The sequence below is a fragment of the Bufo gargarizans genome, chromosome 8 (assembly GCF_014858855.1).
Source record: "Bufo gargarizans isolate SCDJY-AF-19 chromosome 8, ASM1485885v1, whole genome shotgun sequence".
NCBI lineage: Eukaryota > Metazoa > Chordata > Amphibia > Anura > Bufonidae > Bufo > Bufo gargarizans.
Window position 1 is genome coordinate 18,127,756 of NC_058087.1, and position 15,897 is coordinate 18,143,652.

At 42.1% G+C, this 15,897-nt stretch overlaps 1 protein-coding gene across 1 annotated transcript in view; it reads right to left on the minus strand.

Annotated features, from left to right (window-relative positions):
* SLC4A10 (solute carrier family 4 member 10) overlaps positions 1–15,897 on the minus strand; it is a 196,740-nt gene that overhangs the window by 54,134 nt on the left and 126,709 nt on the right. The window contains 6 exon segments of the mRNA XM_044303185.1: positions 4,408–4,513; positions 8,243–8,488; positions 9,383–9,516; positions 9,616–9,790; positions 11,456–11,556; positions 14,141–14,287. Coding sequence (XP_044159120.1) covers positions 4,408–4,513; positions 8,243–8,488; positions 9,383–9,516; positions 9,616–9,790; positions 11,456–11,556; positions 14,141–14,287 — 909 coding nt within the window.

The window sequence follows — 15,897 nt, forward strand, 5'->3', positions numbered from 1 at the left end:
TGTATTACTTGATGAACATTATATTGACAACAGAATTACAGTCAGGGCCGATCCTACACGGGGTGCAGTGGGTGCCCCGCACCCCAGCGCTGTCACCCGAAAGGCGCCGAGCGCAGGGCCGGACTGGCCTGCCGGGATAGCGGGAAATTTCCCGGTGGGCCGGCAAGCCTGAGTGCCGCAAGGCCGCGGCCCTGGTGACAAGTGGGGGCGGCCGCGGCCGGCGGCAGGGCAGAGCAGGAGATGAGCGCCTCCATTGCTGAAGCGCTCATCTCCATAGTCATCTGTATTGCCGTCCTCAGGACGGCAATACAGATGCCTGTGCTGCGGCAGAGGAGGGAGAGGTGTGTCCCCTCCTGTTCCTCTGATAGGCTGCCGGCTTAGTGCTGGCAGCCTATCAGAGCTCAGGCCGGTGCAGGCGGCGCGATGACGTCATCGCGTCCCCTGAGCCGTATAGCGAGGGACACAGACGGAAGAGGCGGCCTGCATCGCATCGCATTGCTGGAGGTAAGTATAAGTGTATTATTTTTTTTATTTTTTTATATAGGTACAATACTGGGCTGGCACATGATAAGGGGGGCTACTGGGCTGGCACATAAGGGGGGCTACTGGGCTGGCACATAAGGGGGGCTACTGGGCTGGCACATAAGGGGGGACTACTGGGCTGGGCTGGCACATGATAAGGGGGGCTACTGGGCTGGCACATGATAAGGGGGGACTACTGGGCTGGCACATGATAAGGGGGGACTACTGGGCTGGCACATGATAAGGGGGGCTACTGGCACATGATATGGGGGGCTACTGGCACATGATATGGGGGCACTCTGGCTACTGGCACATGATATGGGGGGGCTCTGGCTACTGGCATATGATATGGGGGGCTCTGGCTACTGGCACATGATGGTGGGGGGGCTCTTATTTCTGGCACATGATTGGGGGCACTCTGGCTACTGGCACATGATATGGGGGGCTCTGGCTACTGACACATGATATGGGGGGGCTCTGGCTACTGACATGATATGGGGGGGCTCTGGCTACTGGCACATGATGGTGGGGGGGCTCTTATTACTGGCACATGATTGGGGGCATCTATGGGGGCACATCTTACTGCAGATTATTGGGGGGCACTATAGGGGCATCTACTGAGGCTAAAAAAGAAGATATTTTATATGGGGGCTCTGTATAGGGGCATTTTATACTGGGACACATTATGGTGGGTACTATGGGGAAGGGGGGGGCACTATGGGGGTCATCTACGGGGGCACTGAGAAGGGGTATTTTATATTGGCACATTATGGGAACATTAGCTCAACTGGGGGCATTACAAATGTTTTTGCATATTATAAGGAGAATTATTACTACTGGGGGGGCATTATGGTGGGCTTTATTACTCCCCCATGGTATGACCCCCTAGTAGCAGCACCAGCCTCTCCCTGCTCTGCTATCCCTCTGCCCTTTCTCCAAATCCTTATTATGAAATCTTTCTCATTAGGTTAAAGCACAACATCAGCTCCGCCGAGCCCCCGGCCAAAGTGTTGAAGTGGCGTCCGAGATCCCCAAGGGCCAAGTCAAGTAACTGTAAGTTTTTATGGGGGTTCTACAAAAGAGCTATCGTGGGGCAAAGTTCATATTCGTGTTTGCACACGTGTTTTAAAATGAATGCTTTCTCCTATTATAAACAAGTAAATAATGACGCAATGCTGTGGGGCTGGTGTGCAACTTTTTCCAGGGCTGGTTTTTATCCCCAGTCCGGCCCTGGCCGAGCGAGCCGCCGGGACTTTTTTTTTTTTGACTTTTTTGATTTTTTTTTTTTTAAGCCGAGCCGCCGATTCGTGGGGCTGAAGTTGTTGCCATAGAAACATTGTAAAGGGGAGGAGTTAGTAAGATAACCACGCCCATGTGGGGGCGCCAGAAATATTTCTGCACCCAGGCGCCTGTGACCCTAGGATCGGCCCTGATTACAGTTACCATTAATAACCCTTAATATATATTAAACATATCTTAATTTATGGTTTATCTGTGTGCCACTACTATGCAAGTGATATGATACAGTATGACATTACTTGACTATTAGATGTCATTCCCCCTATATGTCACTTTTATTTTACAGCCATTTGGGCACTGTAATGCAGCATTCTTACAGACACTTCATGAGCACTGTATTGAAGTATTTCTTAGGCGCTTCATGGCAGTAATAAATATTTTGCTGATCGGCAGCAATGTATTGGCGTGAATCAGATCATTACTTAGTCACTACATGGCAGTATTAACTGGCCGCTACTTATTTGGCCATGACATTCCAATATTGTATCTATAGAATTATGTGATCAGTGATATTGATGGAAATATATCTTTAATATGTGACAGAATTTTTCTGTGATGCGCACACGCATGGCTAACCTTACTAACCAATACCCCCTTCTTCGCCATCTTAATACAGATATACCCATGCCCACTTGTGCACAGTTTTAACACAAATTGATTGCAATCACTTTCCGCTTTCAAATGCAATCTCCTTCACCCCAGTATTACATGTCCAAAGCAAGGTCAAGATTCCCAAAAATTCAGATTCACAGACACAGCTAAAACAATATGCTGATTGCAACTGTTAAAAGGGAAGCAGAGTTTATGATAAGCTTAGGAATTGAAAATAAAAATTGTTATACTTTGATACATACCCTGAACAGCTGGGGAAAAAAATATTTCAGAGGAAACATGAGCTTTTGGATACATTTTAGAATAGTCTCACTGCACCATCTGTCATGCATCAAGAGAAATCCTCTTTGTTCTATGATGTTTTTAAGTTGGTTTTGTTAACAAAAAAAATAAAAAAAATAACTTTATTGCCGTGGTTTTAGCTTTATCTGAAAACGAACAGCCATAAAATGTGATGCATGAGATACTCGTGGATATAATTTCCTATTTCCTGTGTAAATCACGGATTTATATGACAGGAAGGAGCTCAAGCAGAACGCTGCGAAACATGGTAAGCTTATTGGCTTTGACCCCACATGGAAATATCACATAAACAATCACATCCTTAGATATATTAGATACTGAAAGCAGGATTAAAGGGCAAATGACAATTAATACTTGGCCTTTCTTGTTTTAATGAAGTAGAATGGGCAAAGTGTTAAGCTGACTTGAAACAAAATCGAATGAGAAATAAAAACTGCTTTTGAAGAAAACAAGGACCTATTAGCTACGAATCTAGATGGGGATTAGATAAAGGCTTGGGGCATAGCTTTTTTCTGGGCTCTCAAGGTAGTCAGCTGGATTAAAAGGAGGGCAAATGGGGCACATGCTCTGGCGTCCAGCAACCTAGAGGAACGGTTGCTTTCTCTATTTTTAAGGGTACTCCCAAGCATACTGGAAGTAATCTGTACTGCATGCAGAGTTTATACCGAGAGGGGTGAAATCCATCCAAAAGAAAAAAATTGTGCACATTGGTTCCATGGTGCATTTCCCATCCAAAAATCCAGAATCAAAATTCACAGCATTTCTGCTATGTGAGAACATGCTGACTCAACTATCTCCATAACACCCGTTTAAGAGCCGTGTGCATACACTGCCACCGCTCCATGGGTCAATTTCCAGACAGTTCCTCGTGTGCAAATTTGAACCAAGGTGAATTTTCCACGCAGAAATCCAGAAGGAAAATTTGTGGGAACATACTGGCTCAACTATCTCCATCACACCCATGGGCTTCAGTTAAGAGCCATGTGCATGTGCTGCCACCTCTACTATATCTGGCTGCTATTGGGTGTCAGGTGTGATACAGGTCCTTTGGTGGGATGGAGACCCTCACACACATCAGTCCAGCCCCGGCAGGACAGTAGTGGAAGGTTTTTGCTGTTGTATATGAGTCTATCAGAAAAAAAGTATCCAGTTTTGCAGTGGATTTCAGTCCATTTCCAGAACTGAAATTAATTTTAAAAACTAAATGGGCCGTCAATATTAGATCTGTGAGGGTCGTGGCACCCATGCTGATCAGCTGTTTGAAGTGGCTACACTTTATGAGTGCCAGAAACCCTTCATTATTTTCCATGCACTGCTCCATACTTTTACTAGCGGCTGTGACTGGTATTACAGCTTACTATATCTTCTTCCCATTCAAGTGGGTTAATAGAAGTGCGGAACTTTGACTGGTAAACGATGGAGGAGATGAAGCATTTGCCATAACCCCTATAAACAAGTGATTGACAGGGGTGTCTAGAGTTGGTCCCCCTCCAATCTAACATTGATGGCCTATCCTGAAGAAGGGCCATTAGTTTAAAGTCCCAGATAAGCCTTTAAGCACTGGCTGTAGACACAACTAACTTGACACATGATGGAGTCTTACAAGACCACAATTTTTTAGAACCACAGTCTGATAAGTTTGGTTATTTAATCAAAAGCACCTCTACTCACACTAACAGTCAGGTTGTTCCAGGTTATCTCTGATGTGGTTATATTGGCTTCATCCCAATATTTCAAAGTCTCATTACTAGGGCTAGTGGGCTCCGCACAACTGCACCTACAAAAGACACAAGATCCAGACAAGATCTTTGGGAGATAGTTTGACTAAGGATGCAATGGTAAAATTTTGAAATGTATCTTAATTGGTTTTCTCAAACTAAACCTACATAGAAAACCCTAGCATACTGCGCTCGACAGAACTCGTATTCATTCGCTGCATTGTGACATATGTTATGCCTGTTTTATTTGGGATGCTCATTACTCCAGGGCTATCAATTAAATCCATATACTATTGGACGACCTTGTAATCACACAACATATTTCTCAAAGCAAACCATGAACTACTGATCAGTGCAATTCTAATGATCAAAACTGTGGGGAAAAAACCCTAAGTGAGTTTTTAATTTATGGAAATTTACTAAAGTCTGAATTGAAAACATGTCCATATATTTTCTTGATATTGCTATTTGAATTAAGTCAATTGTCTACCAGGATCCTAAGGGCACATCCACACAGTCTGGTTCCCTGATGCTGTCTGGGATTGAATAAAAAAAAAGGGGAGAAGTTGTATCTGTCTTGTATACCTTCTCTGCTTTTATGATCCACTTCTGATCTGGGCTTCCAAAACTACATGCAGAAACCTGAGGGTGTTCCCGTATCCTAAGGGTTGGAGTCCATAGTTTATGGAGGCTGGAAATCCAGGTGCAATTGTTCAATTGTTCTATGACTCCAAGTGCACATTCCTTAAGAGAGGTAAAAGGACATATATCCACATCTCTTAAGAAATGTGTCCCTCAGACCTCTCGGGTTCATCGCATTCTTACTGAATATCTATTAGAGGACAATAAAACTTCCACATTCTTTATCTATAATTGCCATAACAATTTACTGCTACAATAGTTTGTTTCCTCCTCCCCTCATACTGATATGCTTTACATCACTCGTCTCATCTACCACATTATTCCTATGTACTCTGGTGTAAAAATATGTGAATCTTCAGATACTGTCTTAAAAGACGCCTGAATAAGAGGCCTAAGTCTCAAAGCTTGCAATTGTGTCATCATCTTTTCAGTTAGCCATCAAAAGGTATCAACCACTGGGGAATCTCAATTTTTATTTTTTATCTTCTATGGACTGGCTAGCTCAGTACAAGTACATTTTCATTTAAATGCAGAAATTGCAGTTAGTATGGGAACAAACGATCGTTAAGGCGATTGTTTTTCCCTATACACTTTTGTTGGTCAGCAGCACACACACAGAGCGTTGTGCTGCCAAAAACGATGATTTTTGAATACAGTACTGAATTAAAGAACTAATCAACCAGCAATGATCAGGCGATCGAACGTTTGTACCAACGTCCGTTCTGGATCATCGGTCCATGTAAAAGAACCTTTAGACAGTCCTTTTTTTAAATGTTCTATTCAGATATTCTGAGTTAATAGAGGAAGGTCCCTTGTTCAGCACCTCCATATCTCACAGTGGAAAGAGGCTCTTGCCTAGGAGAACCTAACTCATTTGTGCGGTCCGCTCACTATGATGAAAGCCTTTCCTGTACTGCGGCCTGTACTTACCAGCTGATTTGCTTATTATAATGGACCACTGCTAATAAAATAGAGTTGTTAAAGCTGTAACGATCTGTCACCTTTCCTGACATGTCTGATTTAGTAAATACAGACGTGGACAAAATTGTTGGTACCCTTTGGTCAATGAAAGAAAAAGTCACAATGGTCACAGAAATAACTTTAATCTGACAAAAGTAATAATAAATTAAAATTCTATAAATGTTAACCAATGAAAGTCAGACATTGTTTTTCAACCATGCTTCAACAGAATTATGTAAAAAAATAAACTCATGAAACAGGCATGGACAAAAATGATGGTACCCCTAGAAAACACAGAACATAATGTGACCAAAGGGACATGTTAATTCAAGGTGTGTCCACTAATTAGCATCACAGGTGTCTACAACCTTGTAATCAGCCATTGGGCCTATATATATGGCTCCAGGTAATCACTGTGTTGTTTGGTGATATGGTGTGTACCACACTCGACATGGACCAGAGGAAGCAAAGGAAAGAGCTGTCTCAAGAGATCAGAAAGAAAATTATAGACAAGCATGTTAAAGGTAAAGGCTATAAGACCATCTCCAAGCAACTAGATGTTCCTGTGAGTACAGTTGCACATATTATTCATAAGTTTAAGATCCATGGGACTGTAGCCAACCTCCCTGGACGTGGCCGCAGGAGGAAAATTGATGACAAATCTAAGAGACGGATAATCCGAATGGTAACAAAAGAGCCTAGAAAGACTTCTAAAGAGATTCAAGGTGAACTTCATGCTCAAGGAACATCAGTGTCAGATCGCACCATCCGTCGTTGTTTGAGCCAAAGTGGACTACATGGGAGACGACCAAGGAGGACACCATTGTTGAAAACGAATCATAAAAAAGCAAGACTGGAATATGCCAAACTACATGTTGACAAGCCACAAAGCTTCTGGGAGAATGTCCTGTGGACAGATGAGACAAAAATCGAAGTTTTTGCCAAGGCACATCAGCTGTATGTTCACAGACGAAAAAATGAAGCATATCAAGAAAAGAACACTGTCCCTACTGTGAAACATGGAGGAGGCTCTGTTATGTTCTGGGGCTGCTTTGCTGCGTCTGGCACAGGGTGTCTTGAATCTGTGCAGGGTACAATGAAATCTCAAGACTATCAAGGAATTCTAGAGAGAAATGTACTAGCCAGTGTCAGAAAGCTTGGTCTCAGTCGCAGGTCATGGGTCTTGCAACAGGACAATGACCCAAAACACACCGCTAAAAACACCCAAGAATGGCTAAGAGGAAAAAATTGGACTATTCTAAAGTGGCCTTCTATGAGCCCTGACCTCAATCCTATTGAGCATCTTTGGAAGGAGCTGAAACATGCAGTCTGGAAAAGGCACCCTTCAAACCGGACACAACTGGAGCAGTTTGCTCATGAGGAGTGGGCCAAAATACCTGCTGAGAGGTGCAGATGTCTCATTGACAGTTACAGGAAGCGTTTGATTGCAGTGATTGCCTCAAAAGGTTGCGCAACAAAATATTAAGTTAGGGGTACCATCATTTTTGTCCATGCCTGTTTCATGAGTTTATTTTTTTACATAATTCTGTTGAAGCATGGTTGAAAAACAATGTCTGACTTTCATTGGTTAACATTTATAGAATTTTAATTTATTATTACTTTTGTCAGATTAAAGTTATTTCTGTGACCATTGTGACTTTTTCTTTCATTGACCAAAGGGTACCAACAATTTTGTCCACGTCTGTACTTGCATTCCTTATGAAATGACAATTCTGCAGCATATTTTCTCAGAAGTCTGTATCGAACTGTTCCTCGGTAAAAAAAAAAAAAGGGGGAAGCATGGAAATGCTCCGTAGCTCTACTCATATATAGTAAATGAATAAAGAAGAGGCTATATACGGGTTCAGCCCTGGACAACCCCTTTAATGGATAAGGCAACTTGTATCTCAGGAGTTTGGCCAACTTTAGAGGGTGATATGAACACCAAGCATGTCCACATGGTTTTGGCCACACGATTTCATATTTTCCCAATTCAGACTTTAGTAAATCGACTCCTTGTCATGTCCTCTGTTGTATTCAGCAAGGACAGGTGGGAGATTGGGAGCGCGTACTAAGTGATCGTATAAGAGAGCTATGAAAGTGTCTGACAGGATAAAGCTACAGGCCTCTAAACCTCTCCCTCCCTCTGGAATTCATAACTTAGAGGAAAAAGAGACTGTACTTACGAATACTGTGTTAGTAGTTCCAAATTATTATTCATGTTGATTGGATAGTTCTCACCTAGATGAATCAGCTTTTCTAAGGCCTCGTAAATGAAAATGACGCAGATGAGAGCCGCAAACGCTTCCTCGGTAAACCGTGTAATGTAACACACCAGGGAACTCGCATCAGTGGCCACCAGGACTATACAGTTAAAAGCCGTCCAGAGACCGATGCTCGCTCTCAGTGAGAGGTACGAAAGCCCATATTCCCTATGGGAGGAAAGAAAGTGGAATGAAAAACTAATTGTAATATGTACATCGATATGAGATAGATGATAGATAGAAAGAAGAGATAGAAGAGATAGATAGATAGATAGAAAGAAAAGGAAGTTTCAGGGCGGCACAAACAACAATAAGAAAAAGGCAGTCAAGATGTGACCAAACATCAAACCATCGACTGATAGATAGATAATAAATAGATAGACAGATAGATATGAGATAGATAGATAAGAGAGAGAGATAATAAATAGATAAACATATAGATAGGAGACAGATGATAGATAGCAGTGGCGTAACTAGAAAAGACTGGGCCCCACAGCAAATTTTGGAGGAACGGGGCCACCCCCCCAGCAACTTCTTTGCAACCCTCTCCTCCCGTGCAACCCCCACCCCTGTGGCTAGTCAAGATCGCTCTCTCAGACGAGTCCCGGCTTTCGCTCCGTCCTTTTCCTACAGTGTCTATGTATATAATATCATTGTATAATACTGTTGAGGGGGCCCCAAAGCAGCGGCTTCCCCTGCTTCCCCTATAGCTACGCCCCTGATAGATAGATAGATAGATAATAAATAATAGATGATAGATAGATAGATAGATAGATAGATAGATAGATAGATAATAAATAGATAGATATGAGATAGATAGATATATAAATAATAGATGATAGATAGATTGATAGATAGTAGATAGATAATAGATAGATAGATATGAGAGTGATAGATAGATGGTAGATAGATCGATGCTAGATAGATAGACATATAGATAGATATGAGATAGTTAGATAGATAGATAAATGATAAATAGACAGATAGATAGATAATAGATAAATGACAGATAGATAGATAGATGGATAGATAGATACCAGTAAACTGAGTTTTATCAATTACTTGCAAAATTTGAACAGAATCTTTTCGAACACCAGCACTGGTCCTGTACTGCCCAGAATGGTAAGGGGTTGTCCACCAAACAAGGAATACGCTATCCCTGTCATTGAGGCTCCGAATAAAGACTCTATTGCACTCTAGTAGAATGAAGAACATACAGGTTCATTAGTCAACACAATAAGTAAAACAGTAAGCCATTGGTGAGAATACCATATGCTGTAAGGTACAACACCTACTATACGACCTTCAGTTGCCTCTCCAAGAAGACCACCGAATGTGATAACAGGGGACATGCACGCACAGTACAGGAACAGGAATGAAGCTAAACACTGCAGGCTAAAAGCATCCCTGAAGTCACTCCAGAAGAAAGGAGCTTTCCTCTTAATATCTAGGATCAAGCCCCCAAACAACCTAGAATGGAGAAAGAGTACAAATCTAGGAACTGAAAAGTATTTTAAGATGCTGTAAAATGTATATTAATAAGAAAGACCAGTCATCAAAATCTGCCCAGACTTGAGGTGTCTTCTTCTACATATGAAAACTAGTGGGGTCATTAATTAAGACTTAATAACCCTGTGCTAGCACTTGATGCGCCTAAGTTATGTAGAGGCGTCAGCCTCTAGATAACTTAGGCGCATCTACAGCCAGCCTATATCTACCCCAGCTTCCTTGCCTGCTGCCTGGTTTCTGTTATGCAGGACGGAAAAGAAAGTCCTGTCAACAGGACTTTTTTCCGTCCTGCATAACAGAAACCAGATGATTCCATTATACATGCCCATAGACCTCTATTATGACGGATCAAAAAGGAATGCCTGTAAAGGTTTCCGTTTTGAATTCAGTCTTATGAATTCCATTATTTTCCATTAAAACACGGAATTTATAACGTTGATGTGAACCCACCCATAAAAGTTACCCGCCCTTTCCCCAGATTTAAAATAAAAATAAATAAAAAACATAATGATCATGGACATCCCCGCATCCCAAAATGCCTGAACTATTTAAATACAAAAATATTTATCCCATACAGAGAATGGTGCAACAGAAAAAAAATATAAATGAGTGATTCGATATTTTTTTATTACCCACACAATTGAATAAAATGCGATCAAAAACTCACACAAATTTCAAAATGCAAAAAAATTAGCCCCTAACTCCGTAGATGTAACTATAAAAATGTTATGAGGGTCAGAATATGGCAATGAAAATAAAGTGTAAATTGTCATGCAAAAAAAAACACATCACATCATTATGTGAACAGAAAAAAATAAAATAAAATTATGGCTCAGGGAAGAAAATAAAAATGAAAAAATGAAAAAAAAAAAACTCCAGGGTTTAAAGGTTATGTACACTTTTGATGGAATTTTTTTTTTATCATTGCATTGTACTCATTTTGAGCCAAAATTAACTTTTTTAATTGGTTTCATAAAAAATGCTGAGTCCCTTTCTCTGTACATTCTTGAGATTAGTAGCATGCTCTGTATTTTTACTCTTTCCATCAGGCAGATCATCTCCTTATTTCTGACTTTATAAACACTCAATTAGTATCTTACTGATAAGAATGGGGCTTAAATAAGTGTTTATGATCTTTTAGTAAGAGATAAGCTTTAATAGATGACCACAAAGTGAAAGTGAAACTACCAGTCACACAGCTGGACAAACTGTTAACCCTTTGTGACAGAACGGCTGAATATTGTTAATTAAGACCAATTAAAAAAATTATTTTTAGCCCAAAATGAGTAAAATGCTATAAAAAAAATGCCCCTGAAGGTGTACGTAGCCTTTAAGGAGATAAGAAACAGTCGAGAGTAATAACAACAAAATGGACAAGTTGGTGGTTATGCAGTATAATATTCATTCAGCTCTAAACCATGACTCCTCCAATGTGTGATGACCAATTTCACGAGAAGTCAACTGCAGTAACCTATGAGTGTGTTTTTGGAGTGTGGGAGTCATTTGGGAAAGCATACAAACTCCATGCATATTTTTGACCATGTTCAGTCTCACCACTCCCACCCTATAGTCATTGCTGCCATAAACTGGGCTGTCCTAAATGCTGTAAAGTAAAATGTAACCAACCTTCCACTCCTTTGTAGCTCAGGCCCGCTGTGACCCTCATGTTCTTCTGACTCCCCTAGTGCTGCCGTCCCATTAGGCACACCAGGAGTTTTTCTCTTTTCCTAAATGCAATTGCAAAATGAAAGGTTTGATTTCTGGAAGCACCATTTCTATCTAAGCCAAGTGTCAGAGTCCTAGGAGCTTCACTTAGTAGAGATTAGAGCATTATTTTTTATCTGAGATGAAAAAGAAAATCTGATGTCAATAAGAGGTATTCTCACCTAGAAGTAGGGATCGACCGATATTGATTTTTTAGGGCCGATACCGATACCGATAATTTGTGAACTTTCAGGCCGATAGCCGATAATTTATACCGATATTCTGGGAATTTTCATTTTTGAAAAAAAAATAAAAAATCCCACAAATCTGCTGAAAATTAATGTTTATTGTTAATGTGTATTTTTTTTTTGGTAAATCTTTCTTTTTCATTTATACTTAATATTTTGGTGTTTTTATTTTTATTTTTGTAACTTTTTTTTTTTTTACTAACTTTTAGCCCCCCTTAGGGACTAGAGCCCTTGTCCTATTCACCCTGATAGATCTCTATCAGGGTGAATAGGAGCTCACACTGTCCCTGCTGCTGTGTGCTTTGTGCACACAGCAGCATGGAGCTTACCATGGCATCGAGGGCTTCAATAGCGTCCTGGCTGCCATGGTAACCGATCGGAGCCCCAGCATTACACTGCTGGGGCTCCGATCGGAGGAGCAGGGGAGAGGGGATCCTGTGGAGGGGGGGCGCACTGCGCCACCAATGTTTTTAATACTGGGGTGGGGGGGGCCCTAATGCGCCACCACTGCTTAATACTGGGGCGGCTTGGGGGGGAGGGGGGGAGCACTGCGCCACCAATGCTTAATACTGGGGGGGCTTAGGGGGGGGCGCACTGCGCCACCAATTTCTAATACTGGGGGGCTTGGGGGGGGCGCACTGCGCCACCAATGAAGCTTAATCTCTTATTTATTCATATACAGGAGGCGGGAGCTGGCTGCCGGCTCCCGACCTCTATGAGCAGTAGCTGCGATCCTCGGCACCTGAGGAGTTAACTACCGCAGATCGCAGCTACAGCTCATAGAGGCCGGGAGCCAGCTCGATGATCTGCAGCTCCCGCCTCCTGTATATGAATAAATGTGAGATTAAGCTTCATTGGTGGCGCAGTGGCCATAGCTCCTCCCCTCCTCTTGTCCCCTGTCCTTTCATTGGCGGCAGCAGCACAGGGGGAGGAGACACTGCTCCTTCTCCCCTGTGCTGCTGCTGAGGGAACACGGAGAGCGCTGACAGCAGCGCGATCTGTGTTCCCCATGCGCTATCGGAATATCGGCAAAATAAATGCCGATAGCGTTCAAAATCCTGAATATAAGCCGATAATATCGGTAAATCCGATAATCGGTCGATCCCTACCTAGAAGCTATGCTTTTAGGTGGCGAAGAATATCTCTGTAATAAGAAGATCATTAGACTGCCTAAAGCTCCTAAGAACACAATATGCATGTCACATAAAAGTGTCTATACACTTCCAAAAGCTGTTTCCCAAACGCTTGTTTGCACAACCGCTGTTCCTTCTGATTCATGTGTAGTTGGGTTACTTCTTTCCTGAGAAATATTTAATGGCAGGGGGGATACATAGCAAGATTTTCCATTAAAGTGGTGGACCTATATATACATCCTAGCTGCATGGCGCATCTTCAAAAAAAGAATGTATACATACAGATGGTGTGGAGGGGTTAAGAAACTCACAGTCTTCATTTCCCCCATCATAGTGTTGGTGTGTCTACGGATCATCCAAGCTAGGTGCTGTCCATGCCCATTAGATTAACTGGCAGATATGACCATTATGGTAGCCTCTCAATGGTTTCTGATGGTACTACAATACGCTGCCTTTCCTTATTGAAATGTGCCCATGCTCACATTGGGGAAGGGGGTGGGTCTAGGAGATAGCTGTCAGCCAAAAGGGCCAACAATTACCATTTGTGCAAGGCAGCACTCACATCGGGCATCTTAGATGTTGCTTTGGGGAAAGCTGTGGGAAAAACAGAACCCAACCACCACTCGTGAAAGCTGCTAAAAGGGAATTACATGCAGCATAAAGAGAAACAGAAATGGTGATGCTGTTAGGAATGTTAATGGGTTTTTCCAGGATTCTTCAACTGATGACCTATCATCAGTTTCGGATCAGTGGGGGTCCGATACTCAAGACCTCCGCCAATTAGTTGTTTGAGAAGGCACCGGCTCTCACAGTAGTGCAGTGGCCTTTTTGCAGCTTAGCCTAGACCAGTGATGGCCAAGGTTCAGCTCAGCCTCACTGAAGTGAGCATAGCAGCTATACAATGTATGTCACTGTGCTTGGTGAGCTGAGAGAAGGCCCCAGCGCTACTGCGAGCACCAGTGCCTTCTTAAACAGCTGACTGGCAGGTTGGACAACTACCAGATACTGATGACCTATCCAGAGGATGGTCATCAGTTAAATAATCTCGGAAAACACCTTTAATACTTTAGCCCCATGTGAATGAAAACATAAGGTTCCTAAGGGCTAGCTTTTATAGCTCTTTGATAAAATAATCGTTATCTGTCCCTCTTTAGACTTGGTTGATCTAAAGCCTGGATTGAAACAGCAGAGATAAGCATTTTCATAAGTAGTCGGGTGTAACTCACTTGTGATGGGACGTTTTTTGGTGGTTCAATACGTATTGAAGGATCCCACTCCCCTGGAGGAAGAACTGTGACTTGGTCAAGAAATTCATCTATTCCAGAGACCAAATCATTGCGATCTTTAGCTTTGTACGCAACATCATGAAATACCTATAAAAGGGAATGGGACATTCTGCACTTAGAATAGGACTGGTTGGATTTCAACAAAATAAATAATCAAGAGAAACAGTAAAAACTAAAAAGGTTTTCTTAGGAAAAGAAAAAGGTGCCCATACATGCTGAGTCCCTATAGACTGAATGTTTGTTCGGCTGACAGCCATGCCTCCTAACTGCCCCAAACACTTGCAGACCAATTTCAACCAAACAAGTGTGTGTTGTCAATGGGATAAGGGATTATCTCCCCTGAGAACAGAAGGACTGAGCACTGAAATTCAACATCCTTGATCCTTCCTAACCACAACATCATCTGTCATGGGAGTACCAGTAGACCTTCATACACATAAGATAGTCAATCCGTCTCACCGATATCAATGGATTTGGAAAACTTTTCTTTTATCTGTATGGGGAACTAAAGGTTTTAGAATCATGTTGCATCAGGGGTGGGCTGGTGGTGACTACCAGAGCAACAACCAGTCGTGGACACTGAATAGAATAGACTGTCTTAAAATGATGCTGCTGGCAAAATCTGAAGATAAAGCTACTTCTTGAGGTGGAGTTTCCTACCAATTGGGGGCACCTTAGGTGTCTTCAGGTAAGCTTCTCCTTCAGCGGTTATACACTCTGGTTCTGGGTAGTGGTTGTCATAATGCAATTGTGGACAATAATAATTATACAAGAAGAGTACAGGAGCAGATACACATGGCTCTACCAACCGGGGAATTATGTATGTGAGACTCCAGTAGTGGATGGACGTCACCACTCTGGTCAAGAGCTGAATTTTCAGCTTCTTATATGAGTATTACTTTGAATTGCTTGTCTCTTGAAGAATCTGGTTAGTACATAAACCACAGTTCAGCCAACACTCAGCAGTGAATAATAGGCCCTAGATCAAGTGGGCAGATTTAAATTGCTCTGAACCCTATGCCACAAGGCAACAGGGAACCAACCAAAAATTCTCAAGATATGTGAACATGGGTCCAAAGTATGGTAGCTCTAACCACTAACAGGAGGGCGTAGGCATCATTGGGATGTTTGCTATAGGGCTCCCCCTCCTTCATCTATGCCCCTCTTCAGAACAAAACCAGCTGCCAATGTGTTGGTGAAACTCACTTTTCATTTTCCATCACACTCTAGGGGTATGAATGTAGAAAACAATTCCTGAGTTCTATATCAAGAACCGAATAGGTTGATTGCCAAAAAGGGCCCTGAGTCACAGACTAGATTTATCCAATCTTCTCCAAAAGACTTAGTAACGGCCTTGTTATTTGCAGCATCATTCTCCAGCAGATGTAGGAATTTGCTGCTTCAATGTGCTTGTCATTCATTATTAATGAGAATCATCCTTAACCCATTTACAGCAGTGCACGTCATATCTTCGGAACGATTCATTTATTTCCATAAGTCTGAAACAGATTGTCTGTGTCCTTATGTCCAGATTTAGCAGAACTGTAATTGTCATTCGGCACAGCGCCTATGAATATATTTTCTATTTCCTCAAAGATAATGTGTTCTGAACAGTGTGAAACAATGGAGGACACTTAATTAGAGGTTATCGAGCCTTCTGTTTGTCTTTATTTTCTAGAGGGGGCCTCTTTATTTAG